Source organism: Hydra vulgaris, chromosome 09, assembly GCF_038396675.1.
Source record: "Hydra vulgaris chromosome 09, alternate assembly HydraT2T_AEP".
NCBI classification, from domain to species: Eukaryota; Metazoa; Cnidaria; class Hydrozoa; order Anthoathecata; family Hydridae; genus Hydra; species Hydra vulgaris.
The window spans coordinates 4,602,501-4,623,708 of NC_088928.1; the positions used below are offsets into that span (position 1 = coordinate 4,602,501).

The window sequence follows — 21,208 nt, forward strand, 5'->3', positions numbered from 1 at the left end:
GTAAAAATGTGGTAACAAAAATTGGACACCTTTTCTTAAACTTAATTGACTTACACTTTCCATTACATCATAAGCTCCACAAAATTTTCAACAGAAATACAATAAAAGTTAGTTACAGCTGGATGCCAAATATTCGATCAATTATTAATTCACACAACCAGCAAATTTTGCGCAACAAACTCACCACTAATGATATAAATTGCAACTGTATTAGGAAAACTGCATGCCCGTTAAATAACGAATGTCTATCAAAAAACGTTGTATATAAAGCCACTTTATCATCACCTAATCCCAGTCTTACGGAAAAATCTTACATCGGTATCAGTGAAAACTCATTCAAGCTCAGATTTGCAAACCACCTTAAATCATTTAATGCAACAAGGTATAGAAATGATACAGAACTTTCCAAAGAAATCTGGAAATGCAAAGACGCAGGTAACATGCCTATAATTAAGTGGAACATAATTAAATGATGCCAATCTTATAATCCAGCTACAAAAAAGTGTAACCTTTGCATCAGTGAAAAATATTTTATTATGAATTTTGATAGTGGTTTACTACTTAATAAAAAAAGTGAATTGGTTTCTGCTTGCAGGCATAGGAAAAAATTTTTACTTTCTAACTTTGATTCCGGGGATTAACAAATATCGGATCACGTACACTTGACGTCAGATGCCGTTGCAACGCTAAATTTGTATTTTTTATAACGGTTTTTATTTTATATTTAAATAATATGGCTGATGATTGCCGAATGGCATGAAACTTCAAGTTCCATTATAAAGTTGTATTTTCTCTTTTAAAATATTTTAATAATATTATTTGATCTATTTTTTTCAAAAAGATATTGATCACTCTTAAACAGACAAGAGTTGTATTTTCAGCAATATACAACATTTATCTATAAATATATATATATATATATATATGTAAATGTATATACCCTTATATCATAGTCGAAAGAAACTTTTGTGGTAAAAAAAGTCTCTTTCAACAACAACTCAGGTACATTTTTATGTCATCTAAAAGTCTTAAAGTTAAAACAATTGAAATAATGCTGAAGTAAATTAAGTTTTATCATCTTTTAAAAAACTGCAATAATGACAAGAATTTTTTTTTAATTAATTGTGTTTTTATCTTTGTTTTTTTTTTAAATATATTATTAATACATGCGCAGAGTGTTGCTACATCGACTATCTTATAGCCTGCTGCTACAGTGGTACAGAAAGTAAAATGAAGGAAGCGAATTCCAAAGAACTGATGTTCGAGGAAAAAACTAGATGAATGAAAGTTTTTGGAGCACTTAGGAATAGTTACATAAAAAGAATGAGACTTAATTGAATGACGAGTAACACGAGAATGAATTTTAGTAGATGGCACAAGAGACACTAGCTCTTTAGAGCAGTGCCCATTATAGTATTTGAAGAACAGAGAAAGAGAAGCAACAATGTGATAATGGTAGAAGGTTGGCTGCAAGAGCAGGTTTTCAGCTGTGTTTACAATGCATTTTTGCACCTTGTCTAAAAGAGAAAGGGCATCTTTGGAAGATCCGCCCCAGATATGGCAACAACATTCCATACAAGGACGGATTCGAGATTTATAGAGATAGAGAATAGAATCCAGAGTAAGAAAGTGTCGAGCTCGATAAAGAGATGCAACCTTAGCATGATTTCCAAGAAAGATTGGAAGTAAGAGTTAATCCTATAAGGTGAAGGGTAGATTACTCATCCAGTACATCACCATTCATAAATATAGGAAGATCTAAATTATTGTGATAATGATAGGCTGAAAAATATTGGGTTTTATCTGAATTAAAGACTAGGATCAGAAACAAGACATAAGTTCAATAGTTAAGGTAAATGATTCAGGTTGTGAGGAAAACGAGTAGGAAGGTTGACTATTTGAGTTGGAGATTGAGAAAAGCAAAAGTTTTGGGCCTTCAAAACTATCTTACAGCCTGCTTTAAGGGAGTGCTGCTACATCAACTATCTGTTCTCTGAGTTTCGTGTGTTGTCACAATCATCAGGCAAGTAGTAAAAGTTTAATTTTGCTACGATTTGTTTAGTGGACGTTACAGTTTATATTTGTATTTTAGATCGTTACGGGACGGATATTGATTAGTAGTTAGGTTAATAATATTATTAATTTGTTTTTAGTTGGCTAATAATTGTGAAATAGTTATATGTTTAATGTTATTTAAAATATTTCTTATGTGTTAATGTGTATTATTTGTGTATTAAAAAATAATAAAATAAAAATAAGAAAATAAGAATTAAAATTGATATAAAAATATACATAATATTATGAAATATATTACAAAAGCTGTGTATGTGAGTAATTTATTAGTTAGCCTAGAGATATATGGAGCAGATTAGTATAGTTATTTTTATTTTTAGTTGTTAGTCAGGTTTGTAGCGAGCTTTGTAATTTTTTAATAAGAATTTATTTTCGTGACGTCCGTAAACAAATCCGTAACAACAAACAAGTCCGTAAACCGTAACGTCCACTAAACAAATCGTAGCAAAATTAAACTTTTACTACTTTCCTGATGATTGTGATAACACATGAAACTCAGAGTTGCAATATTAAATTATATTATAAACATTAGCATTTAGCTAATTCCTGGTACTGCGGGTAACAGTAACATATACTATATAGCTCTAGTTTATCTATTGAGCACTCTTTCAAGAGTACAATATTATACATGATAATATAAAGATATTTTCTTTATTCATATATATACACTTACGTATATATATATATATATATATATATATATATATATATATATATATATATATATATATATATATATATATATATATATATATATATGTATATATATATGTATATATAATAAGAGTGTCCCCAAAACGAAAAACTTTTAAATGTCTGGTCCCACCCACTAAATGTTCTATATAATAAATTATTACTAGAATTAAAAAATTTTTGTGAAAAAAAAATGTTTTTAGGGGTCCCATAAATCCTTTGAACAACAGAGAAGTCCCTAATAAAAAAAAAAAAAGATCTTTAAAAGTATATCATGTTGGGTCTCAAAGAAGCGAAGTTTTATAAAAATTTCAAAAATAATTATCATCTTATAAAAAACATGCAAGCAATCTTATAACTTTGATTTTTGTAGATATTTTTTCAAAACTATAAAAAACCTAAACATACTTCTAATTGCACTGAGGTAGGGGATGTTAAATATTTGGAATTAAATATTTTGTTACATTTCAATCCATAGACTTAAACTACTATAAGTTTCAGATATAAGCAACTTTTTACTTTCTCTGTACCCTGGGTTTGAGTTATGGCTAAAGACTAATTACATTATGTTGCAAGGCTACCATGAGATCATTTTAGCAATAATGCACACAATTTTTAAGACAACTTAAATAACCTTACATGGTGATAGCCAGGAATATACTTTTTACCACATTTTTGCGATATTGGGAATATTTATTGCTACTTTCTTACAAGATATTGGGAATATTTAAAAAGATTAAACATTTAAACTTTTAAACAAACTTTGAGAAATAAAAACAAAGTGTGAAAACCTTCTCTGTTTCCAGTTTGATGAGCTATTTTAATAGTATCAAAATTTAAATTTGATCGGCGCTTACGAAGATGATTCTGAACTTCAGCACTGTTACTAAAATTAAGTGAAAATAATATTAAGTTTAAAAGTATAATAATGCAACTAAAGTTAAACTTATTTTTCTGCCCAGCAGCCTTGTTACTCAAGGCTCAAAAAATTAAAAGATGTCTAAAACTCTAAATATATATATATATATATACATATACATATATATATATATATATATATATATATATATATATATATATATATATATATATATATATATATATATATATATATATATATATATATATATATATATATATATATATATATATATATATATATATATATACACTTGAGACTCATTTCCTTTTGTTGAAGAATTAAAACAAATTAATGTAACTAATAAATTTATCGTTTCATATGATGTTGAAAGTTTGTTCACGAATATTTCACTTAAGGAAACCATCAACATTGCAACTGATTCATTTTTTTAAAGATAAAACTAACTGAAAACGTTTTTCAAAAATTTTTTTAAATTACTTCAGATTTCCACATCTGGTTAACATTTTCTATTTGGCGTAAAATATTACGATCAAACAGTTGGTGTTGCTATGGGTTCTCCTTTAGCGCCCACCTTAGCTAATATTTTCATCGGATATCATGAACAAACATGGGTCAATAACTGCTCCTTTACAGCACCATATTTTTATAAACGGTATGTGAATGACATAATTGCAAATTTTTAATTCTAAATATAAAGCTCAGGAATTTTTCAAACACCTTAATAAACAACATAAAAATCTAAAATTTACTATGGAAAAAGAACAAGATAACCAGATTGGTTTTTTAGATGTACTTATTAAAAAATCCAATTCATTTTCGACTTCAGTTTATCACAAAAAAAATGTATACAGGTCTTGTACAAAAAATTTTATGTTTTATTCCATCTTGCTACAAATTTGGACTTGTTCGTTGTTTAATTGACATTTAAAAATTAATAATTCTTGGGTTGGTTTTGATAAAGTTATTAAGAATCTATCATTAGTTTTACAAAATAATAAATTTCCACAAAAAATTATTGACTATGAAATTATATCCTATATTGATAAGAAAATGAACCCATCTGTTTCTAACATTGTTAATAGCTTAAATATAAGATACTTTAGGCTTCCGTACATTGGAATGTACTCTAATTACACTAAAATGAAAATTTTAAAAATTATTAATAAATATTGCAAGGATGTTCTAATATTAATTTTCACTACTAATAAAATACAATATTGTTTTTGCTTAAAAGAGTCACTTCCTAAACTGCTTAAATTTCATGTCTATAAATTTTCTTGCGCAGGCTGTAATGTCAGTTATATTGGAGAAACCTCCAGACACTTGGCAACTAGAATAAATGAGCACCTTAAAAGTGATAAACAATCTCATATATTTAAACACTTAAATTTATCTCTTTACTGCAAAAATTTGGCTAACTGTGATTCTTTTGAGATTTTGGATAATGCCCCAACCAAACACAAATTAAAGATAAAAGAAGCCCTCCACATTAAATGGGAAAGTCCCTCACTTAATAAACAAACTTTACATTATACTTTAAACTTATCTATTTAATTTTACTGTCAGTTTATTATTTTTTTTTTTTTTGACAGTAAATAAATTTTACGAAACATTTCAAGAATAAAAAACATGTTATTTTTAAAAATAATTACTTATGCTATTACGACATTCAAGATATATATATATATATATATATATATATATATATATATATATATATATATATATATATATATATATATATATATATATATATATTTAGCTTAGCATAATTTGTCTTCAATGTCATAATACTAAAAAAGGGAGCTGAAGGGGCTCCAGTATATACACTACTTACGGGTTTTGGTTTGACCAGGTATCATATAAATATATAAATAACTTTTATAATGAGAAAAAACAAATTTTGTTTATTTGCTTCTTTTTATGGGATATGTAATTGCTATATGAGCATGTGTGTATGTACATAGACATCCATTTGCAGACCTAAATCCATACAGTTTTTTGCATAAAAAAGAAAAAACAAAGAATAATAAAAAAAAGTTATCCTTGCCCTAAACCAAACCCTCAGTCAATGTAGCGGTAACTCCCTTGCATTTTCTTCATATATCAGTCCATATATGTATTGAAGCCCCCAGCATGTTAACTATGCATGTTAACTATAGTTCCTTTTTAAAAACAATATTTTAATAAATACATTTATGTAACCACATGATTTATGTGGCAACAAACACTATTTACTTTCTTACATAATTGGTTGTGAATCTTTATCTGAACCTTCTGTATTATAAATACTATTAATCAACTCAAGACCAGACATATCAAGACTGTGCTTAAAGTTATCAAGCATGTCAGAAGATACCAGGGTCAGCAGAAAGAATATAATACCATCAAGCAATTTCTAAAATAGAACAAAATATAATTATTATCAAAAATAATTTACAAATTTGTTTAAAAAAATTCTTTACTACTACTTTTTCATTAATAATATATTTTATAATAACTCTATATTATTGGACTGCTATATTAACCAATAGAAAAGTGTCTTATAGAATTATGGACTTGTTTAGTGACATTTTAGAACAAATTATTGGTGCGTTTGCTGGTACTTAAAAAAATCTATATCTTCAAGACAAGAAACTTCTTACTTGCATGAAAAAAGAATGAATCAATTAATATATTTTCACTTTAACCCGGGATATATATATATATATATATATATATATATATATATATATATATATATATATATATATATATATATATATATATATATATATATTAAAGCAGCCACAAAAACTTTTCACAAGAAAAAGTGGATTTTAGAGGGGATTTTGAATATAGCTTTAATGATTTTTTTCAATAAAGGATTATGGTGTAGGCGCGCGTGTGTGTGTGTGTGATTATGGCGTTTGAGAGAGATAGAGAAAAGAGAGAGAGAAAGGTAGAAAGAGAGAGAGAGAAATAGAAAGAGAAAGAAAAAGAGAGAGAGAGAAAGAGAAAGAGAGAGGAGCAATTACCAAACTTAAATGAAAAAGAAAGTAAAGCAAATTAAAAAATTGATATAGTTGAAATCAAAAGGTTTCAAATATGGTTATAAAATGTAACAACAACAACAAAAAATAGAATAAAAATCCTAATGTATTACTTACCCATTGAAACTTATTTAGGGTGTTCTTAGCAGAGATTTTTCTCATAAGATCTTAATAACATTCTTATGTTAAGCTTTTTCAAAGTGCAGAAGAATACTGGCAACATTTTCAGTAGCCATTTCTTGGTTTTTAGATCTACCAATAGTGTCAAGAAAACTCCATTTAATAATATTTATCTAAAGCACCTTACTAAATTTTTTTCTTCTTATTTAATAAGCTACGTCCTCACATTTAAACTAAAAAAATTGAACTCGAAAAGTACTTCGATGTTTTCTTTAAAAACTATTAAGAATTAATCAAATATATTAACAAATATATATATAACAAATGGTTCATGATAAAACTTATTCAAGTCTTTACTATTGCAGAGAATTTTAATCTCTCATTTGACTTAATTCACAATTTCCAATTATTCTGTAATTTCTATTAATTATTATTACAGTTTCTAATTATTTTCTAAGTATTTTTTGTTAACTCGAACTTAAAATTATAAATTAATTTGGTTTTGTCAAAACCGAATTAATTAATTCGGATATTAAAAATATTCAAAACTTTTGAATATCCCGCTTTTACTTTATTTTGGATAGAGGTCCACTAAATAGCATGGTAAAGAGGTTGGTTAGGTTAGCGATTGGGTTGGTAAGGTTAGCGATTTTTGACATGGTAAGGTTAGCGATTTTTTGACGATGGTAGAAAGGAGGAGAGGGTGTTTGATTTTGGACGCAATTTTTTTTTTTTTTTGTAAAATCGAACCACGAAGTTAAAAATCTAGAAAAACCTTTCTTTTGATGAAAAGAGTGCCTAACCAAATATAAACCCTTAGATGATGTATGTAATTGACATAAATTTTATTGGAATTGACTCTTTAAATAGAATTCGTTTAGTCACTGTAAATTTATACATTTTCATATGGAACTAAAGAAGTACAAAAAAAAAATTAAATAAATGTGCAGTAATGGTGCAATTAGAATTCTGGCTCAGAACCTAGAGGTCCGAGGTTCGACCCCAGCTCTAATAACAAAAAAACAATAACAAAAAGTAAACAATAGTTTGTTACACAACACCGTGCATTTATAAAGGAATGATGTCCACGACTATTTTTATTCAAAACCAGCACTCAACCAATGCGCAATCTCTTCTGTCGACAACTAAAGAGCTTGCAGTTTTAGTTGTCTGCTATCGAGAGAATGTTTTAGTCGTCTGTTATGGAGAAAACTAAAACACAGCATGTAAATTCAATAAATAGATTAAGATTTATTAAGGTATTTATATTTACTAAGAAAATTATAAATCTACCCCGTAGCTATGATTTTTGTTATTAACCGCGGATGTTAAAAAAGATGAAAACCGGATGGTCTAGGTGTATAATTTTATTTATTTATTATGGTGCACCAAGGATACCTCATAGCCTTATTACTGAGAACCGCAAAAGAAAATCAGGAAGTTCACGCCTTCTTTCTTACCAATGTCGCCATATTTCGTACCTCGAACCCTTTGGCTCTGAACTCGAACTCTTACCATAGCGCTGGTGTTCGTAAATTTATAATTAGAGTTTATAAATAGAGTTTAAAAAAACATTGACAATCAGCCACTATTAAATCGCTGAAGATCGTAAGGATATCCCAGGGTGAAATTAAGTAATTCGTTAAAGCGGGCCCAAGTTTTACCACTTAGTTGTTTATTTTTTTATATATATATAATTTGTAGAAGTGGTATAAATACTTTTGTATGTTCATACAAAATAAAATAGAAACGATTTGCAAAACTTGACAATCTAATCTAGGAACAAACAAAAAGATCAGGGCTACTAAATCTGTACTTCTGTTTATACTTCTAAGGAAAATGCGCTTTTCCCCATTTTTAATAAAAATTTGTTAATAAAGATTTAGAGGTCGTCATAAATTACGTCACGCAATTTTTGACCGTTTTTGCCACTTTAAGTAGCAAGTTTTGCACGAGTTGTCACAAAACCCCTTCCCCCTTATAGCGTGAGAATTTATGGGCGACCTCTCAGCGAAAAAAAAACTCCTAAAAATCCAAAAATTTATTAACAAAATTTTTTAGCAAAATTTTTGGGTTTTTTAATGATAATGTTTTTTAGTTTTTTAGGTTTTAAACAAATTATGTAAGATAAAATTTTTTAGTTTTTAGATAAAAGATATAAAAGATAAAATTCAAAAAAATGAACAAGATGGTAGATCACATTATTATGGATATGTGGTTACTAATGCTATGTAACCTTACAAACCAATATCATATTAGTATAGGCATGCAGAAATTTTATTAATAATTTTGCATACCTCAATCACGAAAAAAAATTCTATGCTAATTTTATGTTTAAAAACAAAATACCCTATTTTTAAGAAGAATGTATAATTACACTCTTAAAAAGTACAAATATACTAACTTACCATCTTCGCTTGAATGTATTCGTCAAAATTATAAAGGTAAAATGATATTGACTACATTAAAAAAAAAAGATGAAAAACCCAAGGGAGTTGTCTTTTTTGTTTCTGGTTTAATGACAAAGCAATTAGTTATATAATTAGTTATATAAGCTATATAGCTACTTAAGTTACTGACAAACTCCTTTGAGACAAAATATTTTTGATAAAAATATTTCAAAATTACATTTCATTATTGTATATTATTGTATTGTAAAATTATACAACAAAATATAAATATCATAAGCACTAATGGATTTAATATAGAAAGATTAGTGTTCAAGTCTTATATAGTGTATGTTGGTGTGCCATGCTAGACAAGAATAAAATGAGGATAGAAAACTAGGAAAGAATAATTTCAGAATAGAATGTTTTATGAAATAAAGAAACCTTACTAGAAAAGAATTTTTACAAAAGAATATTTTTTGGCAGAAATTTTGAAAAGAAACTTGAAATACTTTCTAAGAAAGAATATTTTTTAATAAACGTAAACAACTTGCTTGGAAAGAATTTTATTTAATAAATGCGAAAAACTTGCTAGGAAATTTTAGATAATCTTTATTATTTCACAAAGATTTTGTTAGAATTAGATTATACTTATTTAACATTTATTCAATTAAAAATCATAACTGTAATTACCAAATTGCGCGCAAATTCTTTCTTAAAATTTCTTTGCTAGCACGTTTTTAAAATTTCTTTTCTAAAATTTCTTTGCTAGTACGTTTTTCCAATTTTCTTTGCTAGAAAGAAAATGACTTTTACTTGTGCGATTTCTATCCTAAAAAAGTCTTTGCTAGCAAGTTTTTCATTTTTCTTTGCCAGAAAGGATATATGTACTTCTTTCTTCTTTTCTATCCTTCAATTATTCTATCCTAAAAAGTAATCATGTTTTTTTCTGTCATAGCAAGAATTTTCATGTTTCTTTCCTAGAAAGGCTTTCCTGAATTCTTGTCTAGAACCGGCCACCTGTATGTTGTATATTAACCTCAAATTTATTAATCTCAAAATCTTGTATTAAACACCACGATTATTAATTTGAACTTAATAATCCAGTCAATATTTTAAGTGAAAAAAAAGGTTAAAATCAAAATTGTAAAACATTTATCAATCAAAGTTATTAAATCGTATAAATCCAAAATAACAATTGCTATTTTTTATTTGCGTTTTATTATTTATAATTTAATGAATTAAAAAGAAATCTAAAACCAAAAATTTTCCTATATTTACAATAAGCTAACGTTAATTATAAAGTTAATGGACGCACTTTAGTAATATATAACAACAAATATTAACTGATGGTAATTTTATAGTCAACGTTAATTATAAAGTTAATGGACACACTTTAGTAATATATAACAACAAATATTAACTGATGGTAATTTTATAGTCCACTGTTTAAATATATTTTTTAGCTCAGTTTTCACAGTTCAAAATATGAGTTGTGTCCCAATTTAAAATAGTTATTGAAGCTGTGTCTCCGCATCCACTTTTCTCTAAGGGCGTTATATTTAAAAATACAGATAAAATAATTCATGTATTCATAAAAAATGCACAGACAGTATAAGTAAATTATTTATTTGTTCCAATAATTCATTTGAAAAAGGAATTTTACTTTAACATTGGATATCAGTAAACATTACTCCGTTATTTAAAAAATAGTGACCGTTTGAACTCTAATAACTAGTCAAGCAAATTTATTAACTTTTATTGTTGTAAAAATAAATAAAGGAATTATTTAAGGAAAGATAAATAAATTTACTGATAAATAAAAAGTTAATAGTTAGCGAAAAACATCATGAATTCAAAAGGTTATGAAACAAATTTACTTAACTATAAATTTTATAATCTCTGCTCTTGAAGAAAACAAAAAAATTCTAAACCACCACCTAAAATAGTAAGGAACATAGTTTAATGTGGAGTTCCACATCAATTAGTATTTGGTCCCTTTTTGTTAATATACATTAACGAGCTTATAATTCAACTCAGTAACAATTCAAAACTATGATAGAACAAAGCATACCAAGACAGTGGGGAATCACGGGAAAGGAATGCCTAAAGCCTAATATCTCAGCTGAAATTTTTTTTTCAAAAAATCAGATTAATGAGTGTTTTCTGAAGCAAAATTTGACGCAGTACAATTTTGTTCTAATTTTTTGTCCATAGTCGCTTCAAAAAAGTATTGGATTGATTATCTCCTGCCTACGCATTCTTTCGCTATTTCAGCAATACGCCCAAAGCGATTAGAAACAAAACCTCTGAATACGCAATGTTCAATATTTTGAAAATTACCCAGCCTTTGTTTATGTGTATAAGGGTAAGGAGTGAATTGCATGACTTGGCGAGAGAAACTTGGCTATGGTGATTTGTCCAAGAGTGTGTATTGAAGTTAACGGAGGCGTGAATGCTTTCTATCGAGCTGATATGTCCAGCAGTTTTTGAACTTCTATTCTCTGCTCGGTGTCGCAAAATACCTTATTGATGCACGCAACATTTTAAAACAGTTTCGTTCTCAACACTTAGGTTTTTAAATGTATGCTACAATCTCCGGAACGGTCTCTCATCCAAAAATTTGTAGCACCTTTCACTTTATCCACAGTAGAGTCCGCTAACATTGCAAGACACTTCAGCTTGAATTCGTAGGCTACCGCACCCTCAAATCCTGATCGAGAAGTATTTTTAATATAGCCTACGGTCAATATTTTCCGCTCTCTGTCGCAACCACTAGTTGTAATGTGGTCCGTCTTGATATTGTACAACTTATGGCCGCAGCTTTAATCTTATTTTCTAAGCTAACGGTAACTAAATCACTAGTGTATTTATTGAAGATAATTTGCCACCATCTGGTCATAAGGAAAGATGCGTCTTCAAAATACCTACCTTGTCCTTGTTGAAGGAAAAACCCTGGTGAGATCATTAGTAGAATGACGTCTTTTCACGTTGTCGGCGGCTGTGCACTTTTCCGGTTCATCACTCATCCGAGTCTGACTCAGAATCACTCAACCCAATTTGAATTGATTGTTTATTTCTGACCAAAGATGATGTCAGCAGTTTTTAAGATGATAAAACTGTGAGCGTGACTATTTTTGTGGTTGCATAAGCAAACACAAAAACTAACCCTAACCCTGATAAGCACTGGATTGTACATCTTATTATACGTTCGCCCAAACATTGACAATTTTTCTTACCATAATCTTTGGGATTATGTCTCCTGGACTAGTAGGGTTGTTTCTCAAACTTGAAGACGGTGTTTCTGGCATGATTGAAGGCGCGGCAACGAAATCTTGATCTTGGTCTTCCGAGTTGGTTCCTTGAACATCACCCGTGTTTAGGGCATCCTAATACATATATTCCTCAATAGCATTTTCAAAATTGTGGCAACCCCCATAATAAAAATAATAAGGTTGCTCCTAAATCGCTGCGTTTTTGTAGCTAATAATTTTGTTTTTTGACTTTTAAACATTTAATTTAATTTTATATTTTATAGGCACCATATTTTGTTTTGTTATGTTTCGGTAAATATATTTGCAAAGAAACGAAATGTTTACATTGTAAACATTTCGTTCCTTTCATAAGAGCCCAACTTTAAATTTTCGAATATGTGTAACTCTTAAGTGTATAATGTAAATTGCTCGATGTAATTATACTATTACTACAATGTTGTTATACTATTAGGGATTATCTTTTTCCTTATTTATCCAGAGTTCCGGATGTTTTTGTGAACTTTAAAAAATTAGCAATTTAAAAAAAAAATTCCTTTTTTTTTTTGTATTTTCAAAGATTATTTTACTTATTTTACAATCTTATGTAAATAATGAAATGATTATTAATTATTAATTTTTTTTTCACATGACTAATTTTTTTTTCACATGATTAACTAATCAAAATAGTATTAACAATGTATGAATGCAGGGGCGGATTCATCATTTTTTGATGTTTGAGATCTTCAGGCATGGAGCAAACTCCAAGCGTTTATATATTTATACTTACTCCAAAAAAAGGATGCTTTGCAAAAAAAAAAAGCGATGATTAGAGCCTGGGACCCACGTCTCAAACGTGACAACATCAAACGTTAGAGAAACAAGTTGATAAAATATTTTGTTTTATTGTTCTTAAGTAAAGTTATATTCATCGATAAATTTTAATTTTCATGCAATAATATCTTAATTATATGGTCATAATTTTTAAAACTTGTTTAAAAATTATGACCATGTAAATTTTAAACCTCCCTTAATTTAGGGGTAACAAATTTTGTAAGATCATAATTATTGAAAGTATAATTATTGAAAGCTAAGTTAAAATTTATTGATAAAAATAAACTTGGTTAAAAAAAAAGATTTTATCAACTTAGCAGGTGTAGCTAATACTTTATGGTTTTTGTTCCTAGGCTCAAATCATTGCAATTTTTTGTGAAGCGTACCTATTTGACATATGTATAAACATATAAATGTTTGGAGTTTTCCCCATGTCTGAAAAATGACTTAAACAACAAAAAATGCTGCATCAGCCCCTGAAATGGGTTAGCTACACAACTAAGTTTATATATGACTTGCTTATAATGTTTTAGAACTTGCTGTTTTAGGCATGTGCTATGTGGTATCACAATGTATTTGAACCTGCTGTAAAGTCAAAAACTTTATATTGTTATTTGTATTTGTTTTAACGTGCATATTTGTTCTTGTTTTGAGTTATCATTATTTCACTTTATTCCATAAAAAATAAATTTAATAGAAAAATTTGAAGAAAATTTTAAAGAACTTTTTGTTACAATTTTATTTTTAATAGGTGTCAACGCATGTAAAAATTATGTAACTTTTTAAGCATCAGATAAGGTAATTTTTGTTACATTTTTATATAATTTACTTTTTATTGAAGATTTCCTTGTTGCATTAAAGTTGCATATTTAGAAAAGATTGCCTTGCTGCATTAAAATTGCATATTTAGAAAAGATTTCCTTGTTTCATTAAAGTTGCATATTTAGAAAAGATTTACTTGTTGCATTAAAGTTGCATATTTAGAAAATGATTTTAGAAACTAGTAGTTTAATAAAATTTCTATTATAAAAATGTATTAATAAAAAATTAGCGGAAAAAGGTTTTTGTAAGGTTATTAGTTTTAAAACTTCCAAAACTTTATATTGGCATTCAATTTATAAAAAGAGAACAATCATTAAAATTTTTAGGAGTACTCCTTGACGAAAACGTTACTTGGACAAATCATATACATTATCTTGAAAGTAAAATCTCAAGAAATATTGGCCTACTTTATAAAGCAAGGCCATTTTTAAATCAAACTAGTTTAAAATTGTTATATTTCTCCTTTGTTCATAGTTGTCTGAATTACGCAAACATTGCTTGGTGTAGCACAAATCAAAACAAAATTAAAAACTTTTTAATAAACAAAAACATGCAATGAGAATAATATTTAATGTGGGCCGTTTTACTCACTCCAAAGAACTATTTATAAAGCTGAATATACTCAATGTCTACCAAATAAATATTTTTCATCTTTTAATTGTCATGTATAAAGTTAATAAAAGAACAACACTAAACATTTTTAATTCGTTAATCAAAATAAATAAACATAGATACTTAACCAGATACTCAAACAGCACCTATATTCAGCCCAAATGTTTTTATGTCGCAACTGAGTTTTCATTATCCATTAGAGGACCAAAAGTATGGAATAAAATCCTATCTAATAAGCTTAAAACTCTTGAAACTCTTGACGAATTTAAAGTAAAATTGAAGCAAATGCTCCTAGTTAGTGATGGAGTGCTTGACTTTTACGGGTGACATAAGTTTTTTCGATTTAGTTTAAAGTTTATCTTTTTCAACCCTTTTATGGTTTTGGTTGAAGCATGCTTAAATACATATAAATATATATATATTTTATAATTGAAAACGTTCAATTTCTTGTTAAAAACCTTTTTTTACTTTTTTATTTTATTGCAAGTTTTACTTTGTGCAAATTTATATTAATCTTATATACTTATTTATTTAATATTTATTTCTAAGAATTTGTTATTTTATTTTTATTGATTATTTTATTACTTTAAAAGAATTTTTTTTTTAAATTAAAAAAAAAAAAGAAAAAAAGTTCTTTATGACCTTGTAACTCTTTGTTTTTGTTTTATCTTTTTAAAATAAAGTCTTATTTTATATATATTGGTAACATTTATATACTCTATACGAAATTATTTATTTTTTACGGAATCAATCTCGGGGCTTGGCGATAAGACAAATTGTGTCTTCTTCTTTCCCCGGCCATCTGTATATTGGAAATATTGGTTGTATTTATATTTTTATACGGAAAAAAATAAATATAAAAAAAAAAAAAAAAAAAAAAGGTTATTAGTAAAGTTAAGGTTTTAATTAATTTTTTTTGTATTTTGTATGTCATTTAGTTTCCGAATTTGCTTTATTTTATGTTATTTAAATTATCTTTAAGAAATTAATTACAGTTTACTGGAATTGAAATGTGAACGAATGTACAAATTAGTGAGGGATCCAGGAATTTTTTGTGGAGGATGAGGGGGTGGGGGGTGGGGAGGAAGAAGGATAGACGGGGAAGTTGAAATGTTTTTGTATTTTGTATCACATTTTCGTCTCCTGAAAAAAAAAAGTCCTCCATTTCTAAGATATTTTAGGACTCAGACTCTGGTGGTGATGAAAATGGGGAGGGGGGATGCATTCCCTATCTCCCCCCCCCCCCTCCCTTTCTCTCTGGATCCGTTACTGGAACGAATAACAGTAATAAAAGCCAAAGCCTAGTTTGTTAGCGTTAATTTATTTTAAACCTTTTTTTATAAATATATATAAGTGTGTGTGACTTATATAAATATACCAGATTAATACTATATTTAAAAAAATTCTTTGTATGTAATAGAAAGTTTGTATACTAAATTACAATTTTATAAATACTTGATTAGTTTTTCAATGTCTAATTGAAGTTTTTTTGGAGCTTCCATACAAATTGAGCAATGTAAATCTTACAGCAATGTTAGTATGTATAACTAATAGCCCCGATCTTGAATAGATGTTAATTATTAAAATATCATTTTTAATACAATAAAGCAATGACTTGAAGTTAAATAGATTAGTATTAAAGTAAAGTACGTAATTATTGCTGACTACGTTAAATACTGTTTTGGCTGCAAAGAAAAACTCCAGAAAAAAATCGCGTTTTTAAATCCGAGTTGACAGAAATGTACGTTTTCATTTTAAATACCACTGATTTACCATCATGTTTTATTTGCAATGAAAGGTTGTTGAATAAGTCCAATCATAAAAATCACTTTTTTCACAAAGCACATTTTTTACTAAAACATATTTATCAAAACAATCTAAATAAGAAATCGCGAGGACGAGGAAATATTGCACACTCGCTTTTAGAAAATTTAGTTTATTTAGAAAGTCAGTTATCTATGTTTATTCAAGATATTAGCAATCAAAATTTAGTTCATTAAAAAAGCATCGAGAAGTAGGAAGTATCATTAACACAAATTATTTTTTGGCTGCTGTTAAATAAATGAAATATTTTTTTGCTTTTTTTTGTTTCGTTTGTTTGTTTGTTTATTTTGCCGTTTAATAACTTTTACAATTTAAATGTTTATAAATAAAAACACTGACGGGGCAAGTAGAAGACATTATTTTGTCTTATTTTTGAGCCCCAACAGAGTTTTGCAGAGTTTCGAAAGAAAAAAATTATCCAACAAGCACTGACGTCCTTAAAAACGTTAACAAGATGTCTTATAGGCGTCACAAGTCCGTTGGACGTCCTTAGAACATCCTACAAACATTCTGCGTACTTTTTTTGACACATTTATTTACTATAAATACCTATGAAATAAATTTTAAATCGTTTCTAAAGGTCAATAGAGCTCAATTAAAACTTCAGTTAATAGACTTGAAGTCAAAAGAAGTTTGATTTCAAAATTTACAACTTTGCAAACACAAGTAGATAGCTTGGAATAAAAATGAAAATATTGCTGTGAAACATAAATGGAAAAAACTTCTCAAATTCTCTAAAAGAAGAGCTATAGTTTGAAACATCGAATAGCCTTCCTGTGAGTTGTTAAGTTGTTAAGCTGGTGGCATTTGGAGACTTGACAATTTTCAGATCTACATAATATTGTGGGAAGATATTTAGCAACATGAACATCATAAATAGTAACTTGAGGTCTTCCTCATTCATATCAACCTTGAAAGTAAATTTCAAAGTTGTCTCTAAAAGTCCTCAAAGCCTGATATAAAACACTCATAAAAATCTTACTAATCTTTTTGTTCATTTTTATTTGATTCATCTACTTCTTTTTTTATTTACTTTTTGTTTGTTTATCTCGCCAATATGCACACAATTTACAATGTTATCCTTAAGATCTAGAAAATATATATAATTATAATCTGACTGGGGCAAGTAGAAGACAAAATGTTTTATCATCAAACCCCTTCGTGAAATAGAGAAAAATAAAATAAATTTTACAAGTTCTCATATTATACAAAAGAGTGAAAGTAAAAAGGTTGAAAAAAAAAGTTTAAAAGTTTGAAGTAAATTATAAAGTTTGCAAAAAAAGGAAAACTCTTTGAAAGAAAAATTTACAAATCGGTATATATACGTATCGTAATATAATGTAAACCTAAAAATAACGTACTGTTTTGGAGCTCAAAGGTCCAATGCCAGCTTTTAAAAGTCATACTGAAGCCATTTATGTCATTGACCCAGCAAGTTTTAGAGGTACTTTTGTACTATTGATATAGTACAAAAGTACCTCGACCACCTTGATGAAAAAAAATCAACCAGCTACGACGGTTTACATCCACGGGTCCTCAGTAAATGCGCAGCTCCCTTTGCCAAACCCCTTTCGCTTATCTATAAGTACTCGTTCGCGATTGGTTAGTTCTCAACTTGTGGAGAAAATTGAATGTAATGCCTATTTTCAAGAAGGGGAGTAAACGAAATGCATCAAACTACCGGTCTATCTCGCTCACGTCCATTTCATGCAAAATAACGGAAAGTACTTTTCAAACAAGTAAAATGGAACACTGTGCTGCTAATGACTTAATTACTCTTAAGCAACATAACTTTGTTCATTGCAAGGGTTGCGTCTCAAACCTGTTGGAAAATTGGGACATAATGACGAAAGCCATCGTAGCCACAAAGTAGACGTCATATACACAGACTTTGCGAAGGCGTTTGACAAAATGACGCATAAACGCCTTCTTCATAAACTAAGGGCCTACGTTATTCAAGGCGCGCTCTTAGACTGGATTTCGACAAAGGGTCATCAACGGCATCACATCTGAATGACAAGCGGTCACTAGTGGCGTTCCTCACGGCTCGGTCTTGGGCCTATTGCTCTTCGTAATCTTCATTAATTACCTGCCAGACAGCATCAGCCATCATATAAAACTGTATGCTAACAACCGTAAAATTATCGGCATAATTAAAAACGAGTTGGACAGCATCACTCTTTAAGCTAACTTTGACAGAGCAGTGGAATGCTCACATATTTGGCTCATACATTTCAACATTGAGAAAGCAAAGTAATGCATTTTGGCCGCGCATGTAACAAGTCGACGTGCAATTACTCAATAGCCAACGTTGACGGCACGCGTTATCCACTCTAAAAGACTGCAGTCATACAAGTCCTTGGTATGATGGTCTCCAAAGACCTTAACGTCAGACCACAGGTAGAGTCAGTCGCATCAATTGAGAATAAAATGCTAGGTCGACTCAAAAAACCATTTTGGAGTCGCAGTTTTTATTTATGGCGCACATTGTATCTTATTTACATTTGCCCCCACCTTGAGTTTGCTGTACAAGACGCATTTAAAGTCCGACATTGCTATCCTTGAGCAAGTCCAACATCAAGTAACAAAACAATATCATCTACTAAACACCAGTCCTATGAAAATCGACTCCAACAGCTCGGTCTAACAACACTTGAAAAACACCGTATAAGAGCAGACCTAATCGACCAATTTAAAATCAAGTGTCAACTCGAACTTGTCAGTGTTTTCATCCCGCAAAAACTTTTAAGCAGTAAAGCCAAGTATATTTTGAGGGGTTATAATTAAAAACTTGAACGCAAGCTTGAACAAAATTGTGAAGAACGACACAACTTTTTCTTCAAACAGAGTTGTTGTCCCATTGAATGCGCATTCCCAAGCAGCAGTGAACGTTCCACCAATCAATGCTTTCAAAGACAACATAACAATGTAACTTTTGAGACACAATTGCTGCTTTGTCTGTAGCTTCTGTGTATTTTTTTTTTGTCAGTATAGAGGATACTGGTGTAGCATCTCTTCATCAAACTATAAACAGATTTATTGTATTTTTTTATTTTTTTTATCACTGAATAATAATAAATGAAGAAAAAAAGTTATATAACATAAATATAAAAATTTACAAATTGGTACCTATACGTATACATATTCAATGCAATACGTAATATATATATATATATATATATATATATATATATATATATATATATATATATATATATATATATATATATATATATATATATATATATATATATATATATATATATATAATTAAAAGAGATTTAGAATTTAAGAAATTTCAAAACATTTTAAAGATTTAAATTCATCTATTTATATTTTTTATACAAAATTAAAATAGACAAACAAAAACAAATATATCATAAGATAAAATTATTTGAAAAAAAAAATGAAAGAGTGTATGTATTGTTTAAATTTAGTTAGTTATTTTTATAGTTCTTTTAAATATATCAATAGATTTTTTTTTTTTTCATATTTTCGTCAAGAACCGAGGTCCACAAACGTGGTCGACATGTAATTGACATGAAATTGAGAAGTCAGATTATTAAGTGTCTTGTTTCCTATTTATGATCAGTTAGAGAGAAACGACAAAGTTACTTGATGAAGATATCATTTGGTATCCGCAAGGACATCGACTGCTAAAACAGTTTTTATTTAAGTCATTTAAATTATCTGATATAATTTATATAATTAAAGGAGTGTTTATCAGATATAATCTTTTATTGCGTTTTATCATATATAATCTATTCGAAAAAAGATGGAAGGGAAAGCTGTTCAATCTTCTACTATGGGTTGTGGGCACTCTAATAACCTCTTTTTTGTTGCATTGGTGTCCAACCCACACAAGGATGATTAGAAAAAAAAAATCTTTTTTAATTAAAATAGTGCTTTAGAATAAACTTGTACATTTTTTCAAACGTTAGTTTGTTTTCACAAGATGTTTGTCGACTATCAGTTGTACCGGAATTTTGCGATTGATTTTTCACTACCTTCAGACTAGCTAGAGCTCTGAAACTTCCAGCATTTGTGTAAATTTAATAAACGTACATCTTAAAATTGTTTTCAGAGCCAACTGGAGAACTTTACTTTTTTGAATATTTTATGTTTTTTAATTTAACTTTATTTTGTGCGGCCGTGGCGTAGTGGTTAGAGCGCTTACATTAGATCCAGAAGATCCAGGTTCGAAACAAACTCTGGACATATATTCATGTCACGGTAAGGAAGGAGGTGTGAACTTCCTAGTTAACTGCACTTCTGCGGTGCTCTGTGACAAGACCGTTAGGTCTTCTTGGGGCACCTAAATAACAAAATTGAAAAAAAAAAAATGATCTTGACAACATTTGTGTAGTCCCGATGAACATGCATGTTAAATTTGTTTTCTGGGCAAGGGGGTCCTACCCCCTTGCCCAGAAAACAAAATGCAGAGTCATTTCCAAAGCAAGAACAATAAACCAGACAGTCTTTTTTAAAAAACTTTTAAATAACTGATTTAAATAACATCAAGATTAATTTAAAAAAAATTAAAACTTTTTAATAATCACAGTAGCTGCTTATTTTAATTTATTTAATATAGCGAATTTAGTAGGGTGGTTCAAAAAAGCACACTTTTAAATTTAAATTTATATGGTCAATTGTGAAGAAAAGTGTCTTGATGTTATT

General features: G+C 28.6%; 1 protein-coding gene across 2 annotated transcripts in view; it reads right to left on the minus strand.

The window, feature by feature from the left end:
- LOC100213957 (uncharacterized) overlaps positions 1-9,322 on the minus strand; it is a 22,111-nt gene extending 12,789 nt beyond the window's left edge. Inside the window, exons 1-3 of one of the 2 annotated variants that reach the window (XM_065804557.1) lie at positions 9,210-9,322; positions 5,896-6,047; positions 3,558-3,652 (exon numbers count right to left, since the gene is read on the minus strand). In XM_065804557.1, coding sequence (XP_065660629.1) covers positions 3,558-3,652; positions 5,896-6,047; positions 9,210-9,212 — 250 coding nt within the window. In that variant the 5' untranslated portion in view covers positions 9,213-9,322. Of the gene's footprint in view, positions 1-3,557; positions 3,653-5,895; positions 6,048-6,798; positions 7,037-9,209 lie in introns of those variants that run through there. The other variant, XM_065804556.1, reaches the window with a different exon arrangement.
- Positions 9,323-21,208: the final 11,886 nt, after the last annotated feature.